Source organism: Petromyzon marinus, chromosome 15, assembly GCF_048934315.1.
Source record: "Petromyzon marinus isolate PM22_M1 ecotype Great Lakes invasive population chromosome 15, UKy_Petmar_22M1.pri1.0, whole genome shotgun sequence".
NCBI lineage: Eukaryota > Metazoa > Chordata > Hyperoartia > Petromyzontiformes > Petromyzontidae > Petromyzon > Petromyzon marinus.
The window spans coordinates 2,322,375-2,348,025 of record NC_133681.1 but is presented as its reverse complement, the minus strand read 5'-3'; the positions used below and the strand labels follow the sequence as shown (position 1 = coordinate 2,348,025).

The 25,651-nt window shown below is 49.2% G+C and overlaps 1 protein-coding gene across 2 annotated transcripts in view; it reads left to right on the top strand.

Moving 5' to 3' along the window:
* The window catches only part of PKHD1L1 (PKHD1 like 1), a 171,392-nt gene that overhangs the window by 901 nt on the left and 144,840 nt on the right, over positions 1-25,651 (top strand). For both annotated transcript variants that reach the window (XM_032954632.2, XM_032954633.2), the window contains exons 2-8: positions 9,178-9,318; positions 12,326-12,412; positions 14,252-14,396; positions 15,593-15,701; positions 16,826-16,883; positions 23,159-23,252; positions 23,938-23,991. In XM_032954632.2, coding sequence (XP_032810523.2) covers positions 9,258-9,318; positions 12,326-12,412; positions 14,252-14,396; positions 15,593-15,701; positions 16,826-16,883; positions 23,159-23,252; positions 23,938-23,991 — 608 coding nt within the window. In that variant the 5' untranslated portion in view covers positions 9,178-9,257. The remainder of the gene's footprint in view (positions 1-9,177; positions 9,319-12,325; positions 12,413-14,251; positions 14,397-15,592; positions 15,702-16,825; positions 16,884-23,158; positions 23,253-23,937; positions 23,992-25,651) is intronic.

Sequence of the window (25,651 nt, the reverse complement as noted above, 5' to 3'; positions counted from 1 at the left end):
TGTGAAGTCTGTGAGTCGTCTCTGTATTGCGAGTCAGTGGATATATGTAAGTCTCCGGGGATCACAGTGGTGTGAATGGACCGGTGCTTGGTGGAGTGTTACATTTTACGATGGTGTTCGGTACCGTATCGATCTATGCGAAGTGATCGTATACATCCCGACGTCACTCCACTGCTGGATGAAAGCCGCCCTCTCGCTCTCAGCGCAGTGTCCACCTCTGTGAGTCCGAGCGCCGCGTGTCCACCCCGCCGCGTTGATGGTGCGTGTCCACCCGGCCGTGTTGATGGTGCGTGTCCACCCCGCCGTGTTGATGGTGCGTGTCCACCCCGCCGTGTTGATGGTGCGTGTCCACCCCGCCGTGTTGATGGCGCGTGTCCACCCGGCCGTGTTGATGGTGCGTGTCCACCCGGCCCCCGGGCGACTACCCTCCCCCCCGTCACCCACACTCCGTGCAGTGTGGGGTTCCACACGGCCACTCAATACACGCATTTACCGAAACTCCACACATCACCGTGGGCTTAAAAATTAACAAAACAAATAATAGGCGACGTTTCGGAAAATGGCCCTCGTGTATGTGCTATAAAGGGCGATCGGTCGGAACATCATCCATGATATACATCCTCCTTAAGGCCACAGTGTTATTATTGGAGAACGTGTACAGCGGCTTGTTATCCGTGCACCACTGCCAACGCAGCGGCGGTAGCGGCGGCGGCAGCGGCCTCACCGTCGCATCATTCACTCCGCGAGGTTTCGCCTCGACTCGAGAGCCTCGCCGTGCCGTCGGGGGGTCTCATCAGAGCGCGCCGCGCGCGCGCGCGCGAGTTCCTCCGCCACTCGGCGCTGTTTGATAATCTCCATGGGAACAATGCTCACTCGCGCACCTTGCTCATCGGAACAAGCTAGCCCATTCATTGCGAGCCTGTCGCTGGCCGCACGCGAACAAGGGAGCGCTGTTGTTCCGTCGCCGTGCAAAGGCCCTCTAATTTGATGCAAAGTTAATGCCGCTTGTCATCTGCACCCGCTCGAGACGCGCTGCTCTGTGATTCATGCACAGACTCGTGTCACCCCATCGCCCTAATGTTCTGAAGGTAATCGCGCACGTTTATTCACGTCTTAGATTCACACGGTTGGCTACGTACGCTGTGAAAGAAGTTCAACACACGTGCATACGTACATTTCCACCCCTGGCATCTCTCTGATCGAATGTGCCACGAAGAAGGGCCATTGCCCAAAACGTCGTCTGTAACATTTTTTTCCCCCTGTTAAGTGTTATTATTGACGAATGTGTTGAGATTTTTTTCACGTTTTATGGTAGACGATATAAAAAAAAATCCAAGCAATTCCGTGGCTGTGCGCCCATTTAGTCAAACAAAGGAATTCCTGCAGATGGCAAATTCTCTTACGCCACCGCATTGCGATAGCAACACCACGCGAACTCTCTCACCTTTAGCCCTCTCGTCGTGGCCAGGAGCAACAGCAGCAAACCTCCACATTGGCATCGAGCTCCTGAACAACACCGCTGGTACTGCTGCTGCTGCTGCCTGCCATCACGTGTGGGAATATAAACCGTGCTTGCAGTGGCGAAATAACGACGATGACATTTGTCAACTCAGGGGTACGGCAGTCGGTCAGGCGGGGCCCCAATATTTGATTTGTCTCTCACCGTCGCAAACTAGGCTATTACATATCGCGGGCTCTTCTTGCTTAATCACATCATCGTTACGCTCACGGCCTCGTACATTTAACGCTGTAGGGGCGCTCCGTCTTCGCAAAATGCAGCCACTGCCGCTCCGTAGTAGTGCCTCTTTGCAATATTGCGTCACTGCTCGAATCAAATGAAATTAAAGCGTGGATAGTAAATATTTTTTTTCCATAAAAACAAATTGAAACCGCGTTTTAAATAAGTGTTGTTCTTTTATACTGTTGTTGAAAGCATACCCCCTCATGTTTGGGTGTCAAGGGGGCCCCAACTCGTAGCTTTGGCCACCAGTGGGGGGCCAAGGCGCCCCCTGCCCCCCCGTTCGTTAGGCTACTGCTGTGCGGTGTGCGGTGGGACGCAGGCCGTGGTGTCTACATAAGTCAGCATGGATCTCCACAATTTGCCCACTCATGTTCTTGTCGTCGATGCGAGAGTAAATCGCAGTCGAGTGTGCTACTGCCAATCAAACGTCGAGTTGCTCCATTCACGTGACCTTTCTTGTTTTGGTCACGTGGCGCCTGGTCTGAGCCTCAACGAGTGCGACTCAGCCTTAAATGCGCTATCTGGTGCGGTGTGCACCTTGGAGGGAATGGTTGGTTGATCGCTATGGGACAGGGGGTTGGTGGATTGGCGGATGATTTGTAGTTGCAGGCTGTGTAATCATTACCATCATCATAAATCGTGATCATCTTGATTCAGCATCATCATTAGTATGATGAAAATTTTGAAAAACAACAGCAAGAAAATTTGAAAAATTTCATAATTTCTTGCTGTGGTTTTCACACCTGATGATGATTGCTTGTGTTGCAATCGAAACGTCGTGAGAATTTAATTGTTTCATTTGTATTATTTTGTTATTTCCCTTCTACGTAACTTTACCGAAAGAACCAAGAATATGAATCCCTGCAGTCACGAAAGCTTTAAATCGAAATGATGACAATTGTTTAACCAGGAAGCCCTGACAGCGCCTCGACTTATTCAGGAGGGTCCAGTTATGTTTTCGCAGCAGTGGGCGATGATTCCGAATCTGTATTCATCCAAGAGGAATCCGATGAGCTATGAAGCTCTTTTTTATACAGATGTCCAGTAGTTTTTACAGATGTCCAGGTAATCGCTATGTAGATTTCAACTAAGCAATGTGGTGATCATCACCGTGATCATCTTAACCTATCGTCGTCAACTTCATTGTCGTTCTCTCTCCGTCACCACTCTTTGTAAGAAGCGCAAAGCCACCAGCAGCTCACAGCGCTGCGTTTTGCACAATTGCCTAAGCTCTGCAGTCCTCTACATATTAGGGTGTTTTCAGCCAATGAATGATGAGTGTTTATACATACAAATCTGCAGCGCGAAGGAGCAAGATGCTCCAGGATGTGAGACATCGTGTCACACGTGCCACGCGCCACAGACGACACCACGCCAGTCGGCAGCAGGGGCATTACACCGATAATGTAGAATCTCAAGGCTCCCGTTACATGCCTCGGGATCGTTCGTGTTGGTACTCCATTATGTGCACCCTAAGCAAAAACATAAAAATTGCCAATGTTATGTTGAGGATGAGTGGACACAACAAAGGGCGATTCTCTCCCATACCCGTGTGACAGTTGCTTTGTTATTATTATTAATTTGTGTTATATTCTTGGTTCTTTCAGTAAAGTCACGTAGAAGGGAAACAATAAAATAATAAAGATATAAAATAATGAAATTCTCATGACGTTTCGACTGCAACACAAGCAATCACCATCAGGTGTGAAAACCACAACAAGAAAAATTGAAAAAAGTGGCGGTTATTTTTAACGTTAGCACCACGAATTTTATTGTTTTATATTTTTATTATTTTATTGTTTCCCTTCTACGTGACTTTACCGAAAGAACCAAGAATACGAATCCCTGCAGTCGCGAAAGCTTTAAAGCTTTAAATAAAAATTTATTAATTTGTAGTTTGACCTGCGTGGTCCAGGACATCATCACTCCACTTGCTTTGAGGAGCCACAGCATCTGGTGTATTTATTGGCTCGGCCTCAATATATGAATTGCCATCAACAGGGGGGTTCGCGGCTCTTCTTTTGTACGGCTGATGTAGATGAAGAGCAACAACTACAATATCACATTCACGTAGCCAGGAGCCAGTAGCGGAGTGTATCGCTGCGATGTCTCCATTCGTATTTGTGGATCGGGCATTGCGTCATTACACGTTGTACGGTCTGTGCTGAATGACCACAGTCGCACACTACTGGAGAGTTTTTAATTTTCCATGTGTACATTAGCTATCTGCATCTGCCATTGTTTTTTTGCAGCGGATGCGGTTTAGGGTGGAGCTTGATCTTCGCGGAAGATCAAACCCAGGCATATTCTACTTTGGGTCTTTCACAACGTGCTGTTTGTGAGGTTCACTGTGAATGTTGATAAAAGGAAGTGAAAGCGCTCACCCTGCATGTAACGTTACGTGGGCTTTAAGCAGCAGCAGCAGCAGCCATAAGGTGGAGGAATGTCAATCCTTTGCCAGCTGCACGTGAGCTGCTTCAGTGGCGGTGGTTGCTCTCACGCCCCGATTTGCGTAACTGCGGTGAGTTTCGTGAGCAGAGCCAGGCCGGTGGCTCCCATCAGGGCTGTCCGAAGCAAACTCGCGCGCGGGCTTCTCAGACAGAGAGGAGGGCCACGGTGATGAGATGTTGATCTTCCTCGCTAAGTCTATAGGAGGGCGTGGGCTCGATTCCGACCCTGGTACAGTAGTACCTGTATACTTGGAGTTTGTACGTTCTTCCCGTAGTCGCGTGGATTTTTCTCCGGGTCCTCCGGGTTTTCCCTCCACATTTGAAAACGTGTATTTCGTTAAGTATATTTGTCCGCTTTAAATTCCCAACACGTAATAAGCCACATCGATGAGCTATAATGTGCGGCGAGATCACCTCCGCAAAAGAGCTCGAAGCTCCGTGGGCATTAGCTGCTAAAATAAAAGGTTTAGTTAGAGTAGGAACAGCCAAAGCATAACATCTTCCACGGTACCTCATTGGATATAGCCAAACAGTAGGCATCCTGCCTGTCATTAGGGGCCGTCCATAAATGACGTCACGCACCTGGGGGGGGGGGGGGTGGTCAGACGTTTGTGACGATGTGTGACGAGGGGGGGGGTGAGAAATGTGACGTCACATCAAAATGCGCAACTTTAAATAAATATAGACAACACGTTCTACTTAATTAAATAGACTTTTTAAAATAAATGTTTTCTCCTACAATATCAGAGTGCAGCGCCACATTAAATGTGTACTACAATGACAATAGTTTAAAGCGATTTGAAGCATGTTTTATATTTTTTTGGGGGGGGGGGGCAGAGCTTTGTGACGTCATGTTTGAGAGGGGGGGTCTTACTTTTGTGACGCCGTGTGACATCATTCATGGACGGCCCCTTACTGCCTAAGAAATACAGATAGCCGACTGTATAAACGCCACTTTGCATGTTTCATAACAGTTGACGAGATCGCATCGAGCTGCCTTGGACATGAATGAAAAAAATGCAAACGTCAAATACTGCAGATTACGAGTGCGTTGTGCTAACAAAGAGCTCAAGCGGTGCTGAAGAAGTGTGCGTAACTACGCTCCCACACAACAACAAGAACAAAAAATAACAACAAAAACCCCCTCTACGAAACCCCCCCCCCCACCCCCCTCCACGTGCAATAACGACAAGGTGGAAGTTTGTAAACAACAAAATGTCCCGGGTGATGAATCGACCAGCCTGTGCTGGTCGCACTATTCCGCGTTCACTCGTGCGATTTAGCCGCAGCAGAGCGCTGTGTGCCTCGCAGCCACGTGGCTCGTCCAGGCACGCGCACGCCTGAGCCCAGCGCCTCCTCGCAAGCGCTGAGCAGACATCGAAATGAAAAAAAACCCCACAAATAACACAACAGCGGCGTAAGTGGCGGCGACGTCACCGCGACGTTTGTTGCCACGCTAGGTGTTAGAGAAAGAGAGAGAGAGACAGGACAGGAAACGCTACGGAATATTGGTGAATTTGAGGATAGGGGCCGCAAACAACCATGGACCCGACAGCTCCCACAGATAATAGGAGTCGAAGGTAAATAGGTCTACAGATAAGAAGAGTCGAAGGTAAATAGGTCTACAGATAAGAGGAGTCGAAGGTCATAGGTCTACAGATAAGAGCAGTCGAAGGTCATAGGTCTACAGATAAGAGGAGTTCACATCATCAAGAGTAATAGGTCTACAGATAAGAGGAGTTCACATCATCAAGAGTTTTAGGTCTACAGATAAGAGGAGTTCACATCATCAAGAGTAATAGGTCTACAGATAAGAGGAGTTCACATCATCAAGAGTAATAGGTCTACAGATAAGTAGGAGTTCACTTCATCAAGAGTAATAGGTCTACAGATAAGAGGAGTTCACATCATCAAGAGTAATAGGTCTACAGATAAGTAGGAGTTCACATCATCAAGAGTAATAGGTCTACAGATAAGTAGGAGTTCACATCATCAAGAGTAATAGGTCTACAGATAAGAGGAGTTCACATCACCAAGAGTAATAGGTCTACAGATAAGAGGAGTTCACATCATCAAAAGCAATAGGTCTACAGATAAGAGGAATTCACATAATCAAGAGTAATAGGTCTACAGATAAGAGGAGTTCACATCATCAAGATTAATAGGTCTACAGATAAGAGGAGTTCACATCATCAAGAGTAATAGGTCTACAGATAAGTAGGAGTTAACATCAAGAGTAATAGGTTTACAGATAAGTAGGAGTTCACATCATCAAGAGTAATAGATCTACAGATAAGAGGAGCTCACATCATCAAGAGTAATAGGTCTACAGATAAGAGAAGTTCACATCATCAAGAGTAATAGGTCTACAGGTAAGAGGAGTTCACATCATCAAGAGTAATAGGTCTACAGATAAGAGGAGTTCACATCATCAAGAGTAATAGGTCTACAGATAAGAGGAGTTCACATCATCAAGAGTAATAGGTCTACAGATAAGTAGGAGTTCACATCATCAAGAGTAATAGGTCTACAGATAAGAGGAGTTCACATCACCAAGAGTAATAGATCTATAGATAAGAGGAGTTCACATCATCAAGAGTAATAGGTCTACAAATATGAGGAGTTCACATCATCAAGAGTAATAGGTCTACAGATAAGAGGAGTTCACATCATCAAGAGTAATAGGTCTACAGATAAGTAGGAGTTCACATCATCAAGAGTAATAGGTCTACAGATAAGTAGGAGTTCACATCATCAAGATTAATAGGTCTACAGATAAGAGGAGTTCACATCATCAAGAGTAATAGGTCTACAGATAAGAGGAGTTCACATCATCAAGAGTAATAGGTCTACAGATAAGAGGAGTTCACATCATCAAGAGTAATAGGTCTACAGATAAGAGGAGTTCACATCATCAAGAGTAAAAGGTGTACAGATAAGAGGAGTTCACATCATCAAGAGTAATAGTTTTACAGATAAGAGGAGTTCACATCATCAAGAGTAATACGTCTACAGATAATAGGAGTTCACATCATCAAGAGTAATAGGTCTACAGATAAGAGGAGTTCACATCATCAAGAGTAATAGGTCTACAGATAAGAGGAGTTCACATCATCAAGAGTAATATGTCTACAGATAAGAGGAGTTCACATCATCAAGAGTAATAGGTCTACAGATAAGAGGAGTTCACATCATCAAGAGTAATAGGTCTACAGATAAGAGGAGTTCACATCATCAAGAGTAATAGGTCTACAGATACGTAGGCGTTCACATCATCAAGAGTAATAGGTCTACAGATAAGTAGGAGTTCACATCATCAAGAGTAATAGGTCACAGATAAGAGGAGTTCACATCATCAAGAGTAATAGGTCTACAGATAAGTAGGAGTTCACATCACCAAGAGTAATAGGTCTACAGATAAGAGGAGTTCACATCATCAAGAGTAATAGGTCTACAGATAAGAGGAGTTCACATCATCAAGAGTAATAGGTCTACAGATAAGTAGGAGTTCACATCATCAAGAGTAATAGGTCTACAGATAAGAGGAGTTCATATCACCAAGAGTAATAGATCTACAGATAAGAGGAGTTCACATCATCAAGAGTAAAAGGTCTACAGATAAGAGGAGTTCACATCACCAAGAGTAATAGATCTATAGATAAGAGGAGTTCACATCATCAAGAGTAATAGGTCTACAGATAAGAGGAGTTCACATCACCAAGAGTAATAGGTCTACAGATAAGAGGAGTTCACATCATGAAGAGTAATAGGTCTACAGATAAGTAGGAGTTCACATCATCAAGAGTAATAGGTCTACAGATAAGAGGAGTTCACATCATCAAGAGTAATAGGTGTACAGATAAGAGGAGTTCACATCACCAAGAGTAATAGGTCTACAGATAAGAGGATTTCACATCATGAAGAGTAATAGATCTACAGATAAGAGGAGTTCACATCATCAAGAGTAATAGATCTACAGATAAGAGGAGTTCACATCATCAAGAGTAATAGGTCTACAGATAAGAGGAGTTCACATCATCAAGAGTAAAAGGTCTACAGATAAGAGGAGTTCACATCATCAAGAGTAAAAGGTCTACAGATAAGAGGAGTTCACATCATCAAGAGTCGTGGCACGGAGGGGGCCCCCGATGCGTGGAGAGAGCGCGGTTCGGTTAGTGGAGAGTTTTGCCGACAGAAATCTCCTACAGTCCCTTTTCGGCACGTCAACAACGGTGTCCTGTGGATAAACTAACCCCTGCCATAGGAATGGGGAATCTCCACCATTGGCTCTGCAGGGCTGTAAATATGAGATGAGCACCAACAGGAAGGGGCTCGTATCGATTGCATACATTGTGGTCTTCACGTCTGGACAGACACGCCGCTAATGGAATTGCAAAATGCGACCGTTTGCAGTGTCTAAAACTAATAAAGAATTAAAGCTTTCGTGACTGCATAAAATTACTCATTGTTTTTTTTCGGTAAAGTCACGTATGTAGAAATACCATATTAAAATAAATCAATCACGACGTTTCGACCGTAACACAAGCGATCTTCATCAGGCGGTGACATCAACGCAACACATCGAGAGCGTTAGACTGCACGGAGGTAAATACAACAAGAAGATGAGAGACGAGAATTCAACAAACCTAAGAAAAAATTACGTGATGCAAAACCAGTCGGCCAACGACACAGTTAGACACTTGCCTGGCGGACCACGAATTTCAGAAGATTGCTAAATTTCGTGTTCATCCTCTGGTTTGAACATACCAGTACAGACAGAGTGAGGAAAGACGGACAGAGAAGCAAGAAAAAGGGCCCTTTTTTACGTCTAAAACTGCTTGGGCAATTCGTTGAGTTATAGATCTTGTTAACGTTGGCTTCACCGCAGCGAGTGTGGTTACGATTGCCACACAGCTGCAGTGAACCCGTGGCCTAGCACGTTGGGCAAACTCAGAATAATGCCGAAAACATGTTTTTTTTTCTCAGAAACGCCAAGCGCAATACGTCCGTGACGTTCGAGGAAGTCGTCCCGCGAGGAGGGCGGCAGCTGCCCCAGGAAGCACACAATGGGCCCGAACGTGCAGTGCGTGGCCACGTGGGCCCTGTGTCTGCTCCTGCACGCCGCCCGTGAGCCACCCACACGGCCCTCCGGGGAGGCCTCGTCCATCCATCCTCGTGTGGAGTTGCCGGGGCAAAGTTTCCAGATTTGAAAGCCACTCTTGATTTATTCTTCAAAATGTATTGTTTGGTGATGCTGCCGCATCGGCAGCGGTGCACGGGCACAGTTACCAAAGCCAATCGGAGCACTCGTCAACAATTTTAGTTTATTTTCAATTTATTTTTTTTATTTTGGTATAGCCCTGTGAGCCATTCGGCTCTTGAATCGGGTGCAACCACAACAAATAAAAAACAAAAACGCGAACAAGACTGTGGCCTGAAAATATATAAACATAAGAAGGGGCATAGCCCGAAACATCGCCGATTACATATCGCGCTCGACATTACGGCATCGGCCTTTTCCCTCTGCTCATTACATGCTGCACACGATACGGCAAGTTAAGTCGTATTTCATAACAATGGAATCACCTTTACCATGGATCAGATATCAAAGAGCAAGATATGAACCTTATGGTGGGATCCCGAATAAACGGAGGTCAAAATCGCAATTAATTCATTTTTTTGGTGACTCCGTCCCACCGCGCACATAAACGCCGCGACCCACCTGGCGCGGATCATTCTGTTGTCGTGTCGTGCCCTAGCGCAGCGAGGACGAATGAGCAGAATAGCTGAACAAGCGAATGCACTCCATGCTCGGGTATGGGCAGGATCATGTCTTATCCGAAGCTGCTCAAATATACAGTGAAACTGCTCTCTTATCTTAATTATTATTTGTGACCTACCAATGTCTGCAGCCAGGATCAATCGATGACAATCCTATTACCTGCAGATATTTAACAGATGAGATGTGTTGCACCGTTAATTCCTCCTCTTTAATAATACTTCTCTTGTCCGTATGCATCTGTGCAGATAGTTTTTTTTCGGTTAAGCCATAGTCCCCACATACCGCTCGTATCAATGCGGATAAGAGGAGCGGCGACCCACTACTCTGTAGAGTAACATTGGTACAAGCGCTTGTTACAATATGAACAGTAATATGAACAGCGCATTGAAAGCGCGTACTATTTCATGTACTGTTTACAAAGTGTGTTCACAAATCCACACTCTTAGAAACACGATGATTGACAGAGGGGTGTAAATTATTTTTTCGATAGTGTATTTAAATATATGTACTGCAGGCAAGTAGTTTTAAAAGCCATAGTTTAACAGGACAACACTTGCCGCCATCCTTCAAACCCATTGGTGAAAAAGAGCAAAGTTTTTGTTTACATTATAATATAATGTTTACATTATATATACTATATATAATATACAGTAATGTTTACATTATAATATAATGTTTATGCGAGAGCCAGGGGTTTATGGGATCCCGGGATCCCGCCATACGGTTCATATCATCGTTTCTAGATTTAAAGCTTTCGTGACTGCAAGGATCCATACTCTTTGGTTCTATTCGGTAAAGTCACGTAGGTAAAAAAAAAAAATCACGACGTTTCGGCCACAACACAAGTGGCCTTCATCAGGTGAAGGGACCAGACTGTCCAGAGGACAGCGCTGGAGTGAACACAGCCAAGCTCAGACCGCGACCTTTAAGCTGTGTGAGAGGAAACAGAGCGCCTTGACAAAGGAGCTTGGCTGTGTTCACTCCAGCGCTGTCCTCTGGACAGTCTGGTCCCTTCACCTGATGAAGGCCACTTGTGTTGTGGCCGAAACGTCGTGATTTTTGTTGTTTTATTTTTTACCTACGTGACTTTACTGAATAGAACCAAAAAGTATCATATCATCGTGCTTATTTTTTCTGGGCGCAGGCCCAAATGCCCAAAATGTCAAGTGGCAAAACAGCACTTTGAACATTGTAAACAAACAGCACTCTTAAAGTTGTAACGGAGAAGAGTCAACACGTTACTTGAATTGAGCAAGAATATTTTTCATGTAAGAACTTAGGGAATAGAGACGAGGAAGTGAGGGAAGAAGCAGAGAAGTGTCGTGTGACCTGCGTTTTTGGTGGTTGAATTGGTGAGTGGGTGGGTGAGTGAGTTACCTGCAGTGTGGTGAGTGGGTGGTTGAGTGGGTGGGTTGGTGAGTTACCTGCAGTGTGGTGAGTGGGTGGTTGAGTGGGTGGGTGAGTGAGTTACCTGTAGTGTGGTGAGTGGGTGGTTGAGTGGGTGGGTGAGTGAGTTACCTGCAGTGTGGTGAGTGGGTGGTTGAGTGGGTGGGTGAGTGAGTTACCTGTAGTGTGGTGAGTGGGTGGTTGAGTGGGTGGGTGAATGAGTTACCTGCAGTGTGGTGAGTGGGTGGTTGAGTGGGTGGGTGAGTGAGTTACCTGCAGTGTGGTGAGTTGGTGGTTGAGTGGGTGGGTGAGTGAGTTACCTGTAGTGTGGTGAGTGGGTGGTTGAGTGGGTGGGTGAGTGAGTTACCTGTAGTGTGGTGAGTGGGTGGTTGAGTGGGTGGGTGAGTGAGTTACCTGCAGTGTGGTGAGTGGGTGGTTGAGTGGGTGGGTGAGTGAGTTACCTGTAGTGTGGTGAGTGGGTGGGTGAGTGGGTGGGTGAGTGAGTTACCTGCAGTGTGGTGAGTTTGTGGTTGAGTGGGTGGGTGAGTTTTCTGCAGTGCGGTGAGTGGGTGGTTGAGTGGGTGGGTGGGTGAGTAAGTGTATTGTTTTGTGACCTGCATTGTAGCTGCTTCCATACAGTGTGGTTAATGAGACGAAACAGTGAGTGTCCGGTAGACCGAGTCCCCAATATGGATGGAAGGATCACTGAGTGACGTTCACGAGAACAGTAACCGCCATGGTAGTTGCGATAGAAGAGTGATAAGGAGGTGGCTGATCGCCGGTGAGCGAGTGACTGCAGTGAATGAGTTCATCAATCAACCATGGCCACCATTGCCACAAGACATCGTCAATGCCAGATTCCACAGCTAGATATCAAATTAACTCTTCTGAACAAGACGCTTTATTCGCATCCTAGAGGGAACGATATCACAATGCCGTGTCCGTTTCACCTGCTGCTGTGCACAGTGGTGCAGGCCTGGCCCCAGGTCTTCGACGTAGAGCCGCGCTATGGAAGTTTGAACGGAGCCACGCGACTCACCATCTCTGGCACCGGTGAGTGGCTTCTGGTGGGAGGTGGTCGGCGTGGTTATGATGCTCAGACTTTCTGGAATGGCTGCCTCTTGCTCATGCCCCTGGTAAAGTATACCGGGTAATGTATCGTTTTCATTGCGTGTCATCATGGTGCCTGGAGACATTGTGAAGGGTGCGTAATCAGTGCACGTTATTACATTGTTATGCTTGTTTACCCAGTAAAGCCTGAAGGAGTCTCAAAACTTTTTTAAGGAGGGTCCTGCTAAGTTTTCTCACAAGGGAGAGACGATCGCCGTACGTTTCTGATTAAAATTTTCCGATGTAATTTTTCAAAACCTGCAAAATGTGGATCATGGCTTTGGCATACATTGGCCTCCTCTTCTTGGAATGACGTCACGGAGACATTCACTTCCACTGCGAGTGAAGCGGAATGGCCCTTGGTACTTCACGGTCGAGTCGCCCGCAGCATTAGCCAGGGCAGCCTCGCCTACAATTGGAACCGCGGGAATCTTTGGAACGAGCGGCAAATGCACAAAGCTCACCCACCTCCCTGTATCATGAACCACCACGCAAACACCGGTCTTCCTCACAGCAGCAGCGGCTTTTGGCTGGCCATTGAACAAAGACGGTCACCGCATTGCACGCTTTAAGTTGCGCTCCTACGGCCGTCTGGAACGATCTTCCTTCCGATATTAGAAAGCCACTGGAGCTGTTCACTTTTAAAATATAGGTGAAAACGAATTTATTTAGAACTGCTTTCAGTGTTTAGTTTGTTTAACACGTAGGCTTTCGCGACCAATATTATTCACAAAAAACGTTTTTGGGTTAGATCGCGTTATTTATAAATGTGTCATAACCCTCCACTACCCGACACGGCCAATCAGCAAAAAATGTGTCACGTTGACAAAAGACAATTAGTTCACTACTTTAGCCCACCGGTGTGTTGAAGAGTGAATCCACAACATTTACAATATTTGAGTACGACGTTTTGCTGGTAATGATGACGTCACCCTGCTGCTGCTGCTCTATTTAAGACCGGGAGCAATTGAGGGCTTCACCATTCTGGCAAATTGACCGATGATGCTGGATGTAATTACCAGCGAAACGTCGTATTCAAAAATTGTAAATATTGTGGATTCACTCTTCAACACACCGGTGTGGGGCTAAAGTAGTGAACTATTTTGTCTTTTGTCAACGTGACGCCTTTTTTCTGCTGATTGGCCGTGTCGGGTGGTGGAGGGTTACGACACATTTATAAATAACGCGATCTCACCCCAAAAACTTTATTATAAGTGTTTAGTTTGTTGTCCTGTCCCAATACCTCCGATTAACATGGTTAGCTACGTACTGTGCGAAAGAAGTTTAACACACATAGATCATCACCCCGCTCAGCTATGTCACCTGCACAAGCGCTTACACTGCACAAGCTGGCCTCGCGCATCAAGTCAACGCGCCGAGCTCCAGAACATACCGGGTGAAGGCGTGACGTGCCACGGTGGCTGGGAGATGTTAACTCCCTCGCCTGGTATGCAGGAGGTCTTGAGTTCGATCCCGACCCTGACACCTGAATATTTGGAGTTTGCATGTCTCTCCCTCTCTCTCTCCCCGTGGTAGCGTGGATTTTGCTCCAGGAGCTCAAGTCTGTCCATCCACATTTAGAAACATGCGTTTAGATTGTTTGGCTACTGTAAATTCCCACGTGACAAGCCACTTCGGCGGGCTATCGTATGTGACCAGGGTCGAGTCTGAAAAAGAGCCCACATAGCTCCGTGGACCTTACCTGGTAAAATAAAATTAGTTTAGTTTTAGTCGTTAGATTCAATGAGTGTGACGGCGTTTGGCTGGCACGGGAGTGCACAGGTTTTGCCCAGGAGAGCCAGGTGAGCTTCGGCGACGGGGACTCCCAGCTGGGCAACGCCGTGTTCCTGGTGTCATGGAGGCACGCGGTGCCATGTGACGTGGAGAAGGACTCGAGCCACGAGAACATCATCATCTGCTACACACGGTCTGTCGGCCTCAATCGCGCTGCTTATGCCAGCCTCACCCCCTGCGTTGTTGCTCCGTGATGGGCGGCGGTGTGCGCTGGTACGCCACGGTGTTTAGTGGCAGTCTGAGTGAGTGAGTGTGAGTGAGTGTGAGAGTGTGTGTGGTGAGAGTGTGTGTGTGAGAGAGTGTGTGTGGTGAGAGTGTGTGTGTGTGTGAGGGTGTGAGGGTGTGGTGAGAGTGTGTGTGTGAGTGTTAGGGTGTGAGGGTGTGTGTGAGAGTGAGTATGTGTGAAAGTGTGTGTGGTGAGGGTGTGTGTGTGTGAGTGTGAGAGTGAGTGAGTGTATGAGTGAGTGTATGAGTGAGTGTGGTGAGAGTGTGTGAGTGTGAGAGTGTGTGTGGTGAGAGTGTGTGTGTGAGTGTGAGAGTGAGTGAGTGTGAGAGTGTGTGTGTATGGTTTGTGGGGAACGGTGTGTAGCGGTTAGCGCGCTGCGCTACAAACCTGGCGACCCGGGTTCGATTCCCGCTCACAGCCAACACCAGTGACGATGATCCGAAGTGATCCTGGGCCTCCCCTAGGTCGACTCAGCCTCAAATGAGTACCTGGTGCGGTGTGTAAACATCGCCACTGGGGAGACAAAAGCGGCCGGGCGTGGTGTTGGCCACTCACCCCCTTATTTGCCGTGCCAGCCTTTATAGGTGCTCACTAACAGCACTTGCCCCTACAGTCTGTTCAGGCTTTACGGGGGATCTTTGTCTTTGTGTGGTTTACCACTAAACCACGTGAAAAGAACAGAACACTGCCACGCAAAAATGAACTGTCGCGCCCGCGTGCGTCTCGATGCGCAGATTGTCGTCATTTCAGCTCACGCCGGAGAGTTGAATGATTCTCACAACCCGGGTTTATCAGCGATTGGGATGTGCGACGTTTCACTTGAGACCATGGCAAACGACAAGATGCGGGAAGTCCGAGTGAGCGACATCATCGAGCCCAGCTTCTTAAATGGGTGTCGTGACCTCACAGCAAGAACGAATTGTTGGGCTGTGTCAGGTGGTGGAGGGGTCTTAACGACACAGATTCGGTCGGGTCATTGTGCCCGAGGCCAACATTTTACTGCGAATCGTAACGTTGGCCGCGCGATCATCCGCGCGACGCTGCGTTGTGCAGGGCACATGCTAAAGAGGGGGCTTGCTTGCCTGTCGTGCCCGCTGCTGTAGGCCGCTACTGGAAGACCAGTACAGCGTGCGAGTGACCGTGGACTCGGTGCCTATCCGCAAGCAGGACATCTGCAAGGGCGTTCATAAGAAATGGGAGTGCACCTTCAACGTGAGTTTACCCCCGGCTGTCTCCAAAGCCTGGATCCTGACTGACATGCACCAGATCATAATGTAATGTAATCTTTGTTTGAATTTAAAATAAGCTTCTCATTTTGTTGAACTGGTATTTTCAAGAAGTTCACTTTAGGCTCATCTAAAGCTTTGCCCCTACTCGTACCCAGCATCTGCGAAAAGTAATTCATGAACTATTTAGTTTGACATTTGTTGCGATGCCTCTTCTGGAATTGCACTGTCGCCGTCCTACAATCTCACCTAGATCTGGTAAAACGCCGGCAAACAGAGCGTAACAACGTGGAAGTCCAGAATCAACACCTCATTTGAAACCCAAACATTACACATCTTGGCTTTGACATTCCTCCTCCTCGAAGACACCGGTGGGACCATCAACCGCATCCAATCAGCAGACCAATGTGCATGTCTCCTTCATCGATGGAAATTTAAAGACACAGCCAGAGTGCGGCTGTGGCCACACAGCCCAAACTAAATAACTGTGGTCTGGGCTCCTACAGCTGAGGAGGAGGCATACAAAAACTACACGAACTCTCTCTCTCTTCTGAAGCCCTCTCGTGGCCAGCAGACCTTGGCATTGCCTTTCAGCTCCTGAACGCGTTGCCGCTGCCATCATACACGAGAATAGTCGAGTAGAATCTGGTGGAAACAGCCGTTCCTCATGCCCTACACCAAAACAAAATCATAACGAGCGCGCGCATTTTCTGGTGGTCTCTTAGCACGATGAGCCCGTTTCACGCTTTGGAAGAAGCCATTCTTCTCGCGTCTTAATTGAAATAGTGGCGGTGGGAGAGAGTTTGGGTCGTTGGCACGACCAAAGAGGAAACTTCTCCCTGCTAATTCTATAAAATTCAGTCTCGAGTGAATGGTCATCGCTCAGTTTAACACGTCGGCTCGCTCTGACGAAACGCAACCGCTCTTTCCAAATGTACTGCCGCTGCCAATGCCGTTATCGGCAACAATCAACCGCGCTTTTGGCTCCTATGCGACAGAGCGAGTTGCGTGTGGTGAGAGACGGGAGTTGTGCTTGAGGGGGATTGTGCTCGTTGTGCACACGCGAACCCGCGGGGCGGGGGGGGATTGACGGCGCCTCTGTCCCTGCAGACCAAAATGTGGAAAACGCCGTACATCGAATCGATCAGCCCCACGTCCGGCCCCCCAGGTGAGCGTGCGTCTAACGCCCCCCCCCCACTCCCCGTCCCCGAACCTCGTTGTCACCGTAAAGTAAAACGTCAGCTTGTACGTGGTGCGCGTGTCCGTTCTGTGCGGCGGTGGTGTAGCGGTTGGCAAGCTGCGCTATGAACCCGGCAACCCAAGTTAGATTCCCGCTCATGGCCAACACCAGTGACGATTGTCTGGAGCCGATCCTGGGCCTCCCCTAGGTCAACTCGGCATCGAATTAATACCTGGTGCGGTGTGCAAACATCGCTAATAGGGAGACAAAGGTGGCCAGGCGTAGTGCTGGCCACCCACCCCCTCATGTGTTGTGCCGGCCATCATATGTGCTCTCTAACAGGACTTGCCCCAACAGTCTGTTAAAGCTATACGGAGGATATTTATCTTTATATTATTTGGTTCTTTCGGTAAAGTCACGTAGATAGATAAATAATAATAAAAAAGAAAGTGAATAAAAATAAAATAAAATTAATATTATTTTTATATCTCCGTGACTTTACTGAAAGAACCAAAGAATATGAATTCCTTCTTGATTTGAAGCTTTCGTGACTGCAGGAATCCATACTCTTTGGTTCTTTTGGTAAAGTCACGTAGGTGGAAAATAAAATAAAATAAATCACGACGTTTCGGGCGCAACACAAGCGTCCATCATCAGGTGAGAAAGCATGGTCTGCTGCTGAGGCAGACTGTTTTAAAATGGTTTGAAATGGGTGTAGCTCAAGGGTCATAAAGAAGTGGCCGGGGCTAGTGATGCTAATATGAGAAATTAGCATGTAACTGTAAGATAGAAGAGCAGCTTCCTAAAAGAGGGCACGGAAGTGGCTATGTTAATGAGAATTCCTGCAGTCACGAAAGTTGAAAGTAAAAATGTCATCTTTATCTTTGTAGCACTAAATTTCCTGGGCGTGACCTAAACGTACACATAGCCCCCGCCTCCAGCAATCACCAGTTGCCCTCATTTTCGGTCGCACAAGCCACCAGCGTTTCCAAAACTCTGTTGCATGTTCTCGGTGGAGAGGAGAAAAGGCGGTGTGGGTTTTATTGCTCGGCCTTCTTCTTCTGAATGTACAGTGGCGAGATGTTAACTACCTCACCTGGGATGCAGGAGGGTTGTGGGTTCGATCCCGACCCTGTATATTTGGAGTTTGCACTTTCTCCCCTTGGTCGCGAGGATTTTCCTCCGGGTCATCCAGTTTCTCTCTCCACATTTAGAAAAATCTGTTTTCGTTATAAATCTCCATATAATGAGCCCCTTAATTGAGCCATCATTTGTGACCAGGTCGCTTCTGCATAAAGAGTGATATAGCTCAGTGGGGTAAGATAAAACATCGTTCAGTTTAAATCTTGACTTAAAGCTTTTGTGACTGCAGGAATTCACATTCTTTGGGTCTATCGGTAAAGTCACGTAGATAGAAATACAAATAAAAAATATCACGACGTTTCGATCGAAACGCAAGCAATCGTCATCAGGCGGATGACGATTGCTTGCGGTGGCCTGGAGGGAGGCAGGGTCGCCGCCGGGACACCCACCGGACGGCCCGCCGTTGACGGCGTCACTGTCGGTGGCTCTGCGGGCATACACACACACGGGCATCGCTCGCGTTACCACGACCCCCGCGGCCCGGCTCGTCGGACGCAGCAATCGCCGACCGCTCCGGAAATGGGGATGAATCAAGGAGCCCCGGCGGCACCACCCGCTTGAGCCGCGACGGGCGCACGATGCAGTGACGACGGCCCCACCGGATGCGGACACGTTGCGGACGGCGGACCTCCACGACCTCGACAGGGCCCTGCCACGGGCGATGTAATTTAGGAGACGTACCCACCGGCACTTGGGGGCAGTGCAGCCACGCCAACTGGCCCTTTTCCCACGGGCGGCCGACAGCCTGGTGTTTGGGCAGACGCTCGGTGGCCGCCTGCCGGCTGGCCGAATTACCTAACGCCGCCTGCCGCGCCTCGCGCAGCCGATCGAGCGCGATCCTCATCTGGACGGGAACAGGCGAACCCTTTTTGGCTGGCCCGAGGTCCAGTTGGACGTGCATCGGGGGTTCGGGTTCTCTCCCGTACGTGAGGATAAAATGGTGAGAACCCCATGGAGGCATGAGGAGCCAACCTGTACGCGGCCAGCACCCTGGGGATGAACAGGTCCCAGTCCGATTGGGACGTGCTCACGTGATGACACAGCATGGACTTGAGCGTGCGGTTTAATCGTTCTACCATCCTGTCGGATTGGGGGTGGTAGGGTGAGGTGTGGACCTTCTTCATCCCAAGGAGGTCACAGACCTCCTTGAGCAAACAGGAAGAAAAATTCTGCCCTTGATCTGTCAAGAGCTGTTCTGGCGCCCCTTTGTCAAAGACGTACCCCTGAACGAACGCCTCAGTGATGGACGTGGCCGATTGGTCCACCAAAGGCCACGCCATAGGCCAACGTGTGAGGTACTCCACGCCCACCAAGAGGTACCTATGGCCCCGTTGGGATGCAGGGAATGGCTCCAGAATGTCGAGTGCCACGAGCTCATTGACACGAGAAACCCGGATGGACTGCAGCGGGGCCCGATCCTGACCAACAGGGGCCTTCCTCCGCGCACAGTCGTGGCAACCTTTCAAAATCAGGGCCACATCATCTTCCACACCCGGCCAATAGTAATCCCCTTTAAGGGTCAACAAGGTCTTATGGTAGCCGAGGTGCATAAGTTTCTCATGAATGACCCGGGTCAATTTTCCCTGTAAGCCAATAGGCACCACCACACGCGTTCCAACTGGGCATCCCAACGCATGAGGAGGATGTACGGCGATCACCGGGGCAGCCGACAGAGCCGAGCTCCAGGCATTTGACCCAACACGGCATCGCAGCCTCAGCAGAGAGGAATCCTTCATCTGCAACTTAGACCATACCACCCGGGGGAGTCCCAGGCCGAAATCAACAGGCGATGCCACACCTGGAGGGGGTGCTGCTTCAGCCGATGCGACCAACTGGGCCGCGGTGTCCACTGGGGCCTTACAGCGGCTGGAATCCAGGGCACAAATGCACCCTCCGTCCGGGGGCAGCCTGGAAAGGCCGTCCGCATTCCCATGCCGAGTCCCCTTCCTGCGGATGACATCGAAGGGGTACTCCTGGAGCACCTCGAGCCAGCGGGACAGCTGACCCGAGGGTTGGTCAATTCGCAGGGAATACTGCAGGGCCGCATGGTCAGTCCGGACGGTGAACCGGCGACCATACAAATACGGCCGGTACAGCTGGACAAAAAAAACAATAACCAGCAGCTCCCTCCTGGTGACGCAGTACCGCTGCTCAGTGGGAGACAAAACGCGGCTGCCATAGGCCACCACCTGTTCCACCCCATCGATCACCTGCGCCAAGACGGCTCCAATGCCCGTGTCACTGGCGTCGGTGTCGAGGAGGAAGGGTTTAGAGAAATCGGGATACCCCAAGGGCGGCGCATCCGTCAGGGCCGTGTGAAGCGCCACAAAGGCGTTTTCCTCCTCCACCCCCCAGCGAAATTTTGTACCTTTGGCCGAGAGTGCGTGCAGTGGCTTCGCAATAGTCACAAAATCGTGGACAAACCGACGATAGTACGATGCGAAGCCAATGAAACTACGCACCCCAGCTACAGATGTGGGAGTCGGCCACGTCCGGAAACAAGCTGTCTTCTCCATATCCATGGCAACACCTGACGCACTCGCAATATGTCCCAAATATTTCACCGATGGTTGCAAAAGGTGGCATTTTTGTGGTTTGAACTTCAAGCCCGCGGCTCGCACGTTGACGAACACTGCCTCAAGACGTTGCAAGTGCTCGTCAAACGTACATCCAAAAACAATCACGTCGTCCAAATAGATTAAGCAAGATTCCCACTGCAGCCCCACCAGAACCATCTCCATGAGACGCTGGAAAGTGGCCGGGGCCGAATGGAGACCCATGGGAAGCTGATTGAATTGGAACAGCCCCTGGGGTGTGCGGAATGCAGTCTTGGGCCTAGAGACCTCATCGAGTGGCAACTGCCAAAACCCCGAGAGCAAATCTAGGGTCGAAAAGAACCGTGCACCCGAGAGGGTGTTGAGGGAATCATCCATGCGAGGCAATGGATATGCATCGGCCACCGAAATCTTGTTTAACTTACGGAAGTCAATGCAGAAACGGAGTCTCCCGTCCCGTTTCTTGACTAGCACAATGGGGCCCCCCCACGGGCTAGTGGATGGAGAGATAATGTCTGCTGCCATCGCGGCGTGCAACGCACCCGCGTTCATGCCGGCGGCGACGTCCGGAGCGGCAGCGCCCATGGGCGCGGCCATTACAGGTGTCATGGCGGCCAGTCCCCACGTTGCAGCAACAATGGTGGCTGGTCCCGGCGTCGCGCCAACAATGGCGGCCGGACCCGGCGGCGCATAAAAAATGGCGCCTGATTGCCGCGGCGCGTCCGGCGGCGCGTTGGCGGGAATCATAATTTCGGCTGGAGCCGCGATGTCGGCAATTTCGGCGAAAATCACCACCCGCCGAGTGTACGCGGTCCCCCACCTCTGCCAACGCGACGGCGAGCTGCGCCATCGTGAGCTGCAGCGTCTCCAGCCTGGCCACGATGGCGCGCCACTCGTCCGACGGCGGCGCGGCAGCTCCTCCGACCGCCGCCTCCTCCAGCTCCGACTGGACCATCTCCGCGGGGAATATCACCGGGGCCCCAGTCTCCGGGATCATCACCAGCTCTTCCTCGCTGACGTCCTTGTCGCCCAGATGCACCTCAGGCGTAGACTTTCGTTTCGCGCCGGATTTAGACATTGCGGCGCGTAACTAAACCACTTCTGGCACCAGTTGTTGAGGTGCAACTGACGACGCTGATACGGTTCTTGAGTAGGGGCGGAAGCCAAGGCTTATTAAGGGCTGCTGCCAGTAACTTATTAAAGGCTTACACCTAACAGGTGACAACCCTAATATCTCCCCAGGGGAAGGGTACTGGGAGGTCCCTAGCTCCACCCAGGCTAGACGTGATCTTCCCCCAGCACCGACCGAGGGATCATCCAACTCGGTCGGCCGGGTGAAGTATCACTCTAACCTGGCGCTGATTCCCCCTACCCTGGATCCTAACTCCCTAACGCTCTCCGTTCCTGGCCCTCCGCGATGACCCCCTCTATGTCACGGGTTCCCCGTTATATCCCCCGTAACCTCTAACATCATCCATTCTCACCCCCCTGAGTGACATGACGTCCTCCACTACTCATCTACACTAGCATGCTTTATTGGCGTTCTAATCGCTGTGTTTCTGAGTGTGTCTCCTGTATTCTAGATTTGAAGTTTTCGTGACTGCAAAGATCCATACTGTTTGGTTCTTTCGGTAAAGTCACGTAGGTGGAAAAATAAATAATAAGAAAAACATAAAAAATAATAGAAATAAATCACGATGTTTAGATTGCAACACAAGCAACCGTCATCAGGTGTGACAATCACAGCAAGGCAATTTTTTTTTTTACTGAAGTGGGAGAGACCAGGGTTAGGGCAGTTAAATAAGTCAGAGAGGGGGGGAGGTAGGGGGGGTGAATGGTTCGAGGGGTGCGTAAACTGCAGGTACAATAGAGACGCTGGGAGTAAAAGGGCAACATGATTGTTGCCCTAACCCTGGTCTCTCTATCTTGGCAACAATCATGTTGCCCTTTTACTCCCAGCGTCTCTATTGTACCTGCAGTTCACGCACCCCTCGCACCCCCCCCTACCCTCCTCCCCTCTCTGACTTATTTAACTGCCCTAACCCTGGTCTCTCTCCCACTTCAGTAAAAAAAAATCCTTGCTGTGGTTGTCACACCTGATGATGATTGCTTGTGTTGCAATCGAAACGTCGTGATGTGTTTAGTTATATAATTTTTATATGTATTTATTATTTATTTTTCACCTACGTGACTTTACCGAAAGAACCAAAGAGTATGCGTCTCCGGTATTTAATGTTTATATTTGTTTGGGACGAACGGACACATCATTATTTGCTACTTTCCAGTTCCTCGTGTAAAGTGTTCCCTCATTTGTCTGAGCGCGATCTGAATTAAATTGCTTTGTTATCCACGGTGGACGTATGAGCTGAAGCGATCTGCAAATAATTCGTTTGTGGCATTGGCGTTTATTTAAATATAAGTTTAACTTCAGTTTCACCGGGGAGATGTTGATGGTGGTGAGCGAGTAACATGGTTGATGGTGAGAGGGCGCGTGTACATGATGGTGATTTTGACGGTGACTATGTTGATGATGTTGGCGACGGTTATGTTGACGGTGGTGAGCAGGCACCGTGGTGACGCTGCGAGGAAACGTGTTCACGAGCGTGTACGGCAACAACGTGGCCTTGAGCACCAATGGGAAGTCCACTCGGGTTCAGAGGTGCCCACCTGCTCCTCTTCCTCCATCTCGCGTTCACCTCGCTCTGCACTGCTGGTCAAATAGTTGCGTCTCTGTCCCACCGCTGCCCGTTGGGACAGACACATGGCGGCGTAAACGACATTATCGCCATACATTCAGTCTTTTTTGTGACGGTAGTCTGGAGAGCTTTTCTACGCAACAATGCTGCACACCTTTATGTGTGTGTGTTAGCCGGGTGGTGGTGGCTTTGCACCTGGCCTGTAATCCAGCACTGCGGAGGCAGCGAGGGTCACTGTGAAACTCCCTTCCCGTGGTCATCGAGGAGGATTCGTACCCCTGGCTTGCCAGAAGGCAGTACAGCGAAAATGTTGACTCCACCTGTTCTTTCTGTGTGGGATAGAGTGTTTCCCCCTCGCACGCGTGGGCTTTCTCTGGGTACTCTGGTTTTCTCCCACATGTAAACACTCATTTATTGGTTGATAACACTTTTACTATATAAGACTACAGAGCTTGGGCAATTGTTTCCACCGGCTGCCTTCCTATTTGTCTGGTTGCTTCTCTTTACGAGAGCGAGCAAATGCTGTGTTATAAAATCTCCTGCAGCCACGGCAGAACCTAATTCACTCCCTGGTGGGTGCTGCGTTCATGATGGTGCGGCGAGAGTGAGCGGGGCTGTGGGGACTCTGTGTGTGTGTGTGCCCCACAGGGCATATGCGGGAGGCATGCCCTGCGAGCTGCTGCTGCCCAACTCCGACTCCCTGTGAGTGAGCCACACAGCACTCACTCGCTCGTTCGCTCACACGCCGAGTACAGAGAGCATGCTCCTCACCCCCCCACTCTCCACTACTCCTCACTACTCATCACTTACTACTCACTCCAGAGACAAATGCAAAGATCCCCCAGATAATCATCACCGATGTTTGCCATGAGCGGGAATCGAACTCGGGTAGCCAGGTTCGTAGGGCAGCCCGCTAACCACGACATCACTGCTCCCCATTAAAGACAAAGGTCACTCGCTCTTCACTACTCTTACGACCACGCATTTCACCCGTCACACCTATGACCCTGTGACTCCACCATTGCCTGCACTTCACTTGTACGTACACAGAGACTCTATCTGTGCATGCGTGTGACTCCTCTTCAGCAGCTGCTACTCCAAGCCGCTGGGATTGCTTTGATTTAACACGGAGTATTTCGTGACCAATATTATCCATAATATATTTTTTTGGGGGCTTTGCTCTCCAACACATCGGTGTGCTGTACCAGTAACGAATTGGCACGTTCTGTTGACATGACACACCTTACCAATTGGCTGTGTCGGGTGGTGGCAGGTTTAACGACACGTATATATTTACGCGATCTACCCCAAAAAAACCTGCATCATGGGATCACTTGGTCCACGCTGCGTGTGTTTTCGTGTTTGTTTCTGCAGTAAGGCCCCACACCCCGCTTGCATCGTGCGTCAGAATGACAATCTTTGTTTAGACTGTAGGAGGAATCCGATGAGCTATGAAGCTCTTTTTTGAAGATGTCCAGCATGAGCACGGGGCCCAGAAAGTTACAGCAACAAACAATACAACAAAACACGATAGGAGTGCAAAATAGTGAAAATGGTAAGCAAGTCACTAAACGTAAAATAATGAATTCATTGTACCAGTCCGATTTAATTTTTTCTATCAGCCTAATTGCTCCGTCGCAAATCCCACAATTGTCCTCGACACCTGCTCCTGAGCTCGCGCCCACCGCACGCGATGCTGCATGGGCACGGCGAGCTGGCGGTGCGGTGTGCGACAGAATGAATGTCTGCGATGCACAGTTTCTAACGGAGGGATTATGCACGCACGAGCCTAATATACCCAACGGGAAGAAGCAATGTCACAACAATGACCAACCGATGGAGAGCGTGGATTCCGTAATCGCTGTACGTTAATCGTTGCGTTGCTTTAAGCGTGGGTTTAAGCATGGGGTCCAGCATTGGGTTGAGCATTGGAATTGGAATCACTGCCTTTTCTCTCGATTTCTCTTCCGCAACTCCTTATGAAGGGCAGGCGCACGCCCAGGCTACCCTTACTTTGGCACGACACTTATACTTCACGTGATCATAATTTTCACGGACACGTGTTCACCGCTTTCCAGCACCGGGGTGGGTAGACGGGGGGCGGTGGAGCGCAACACTCACTGCGCGGATACCTCACGCTCATTCTGAGCCATCTCCTGCTTCTTCGAATGTGCACAGAGGCATTTGGTGCTCACCTTCTGTTCTTCCCATGGGTGCAGGCGAGGCTCTCCATGGCACCAAACGTTGATGATTTCCACGCAAAGTTGTAACCTTTTTTGTTGTTGTATCGGCCCCGCAGGGATGATGAGTCAGCCCCTCGACGGGGATTAGAACTTGCGGATTTTCGCTTTGCGAGCCACTC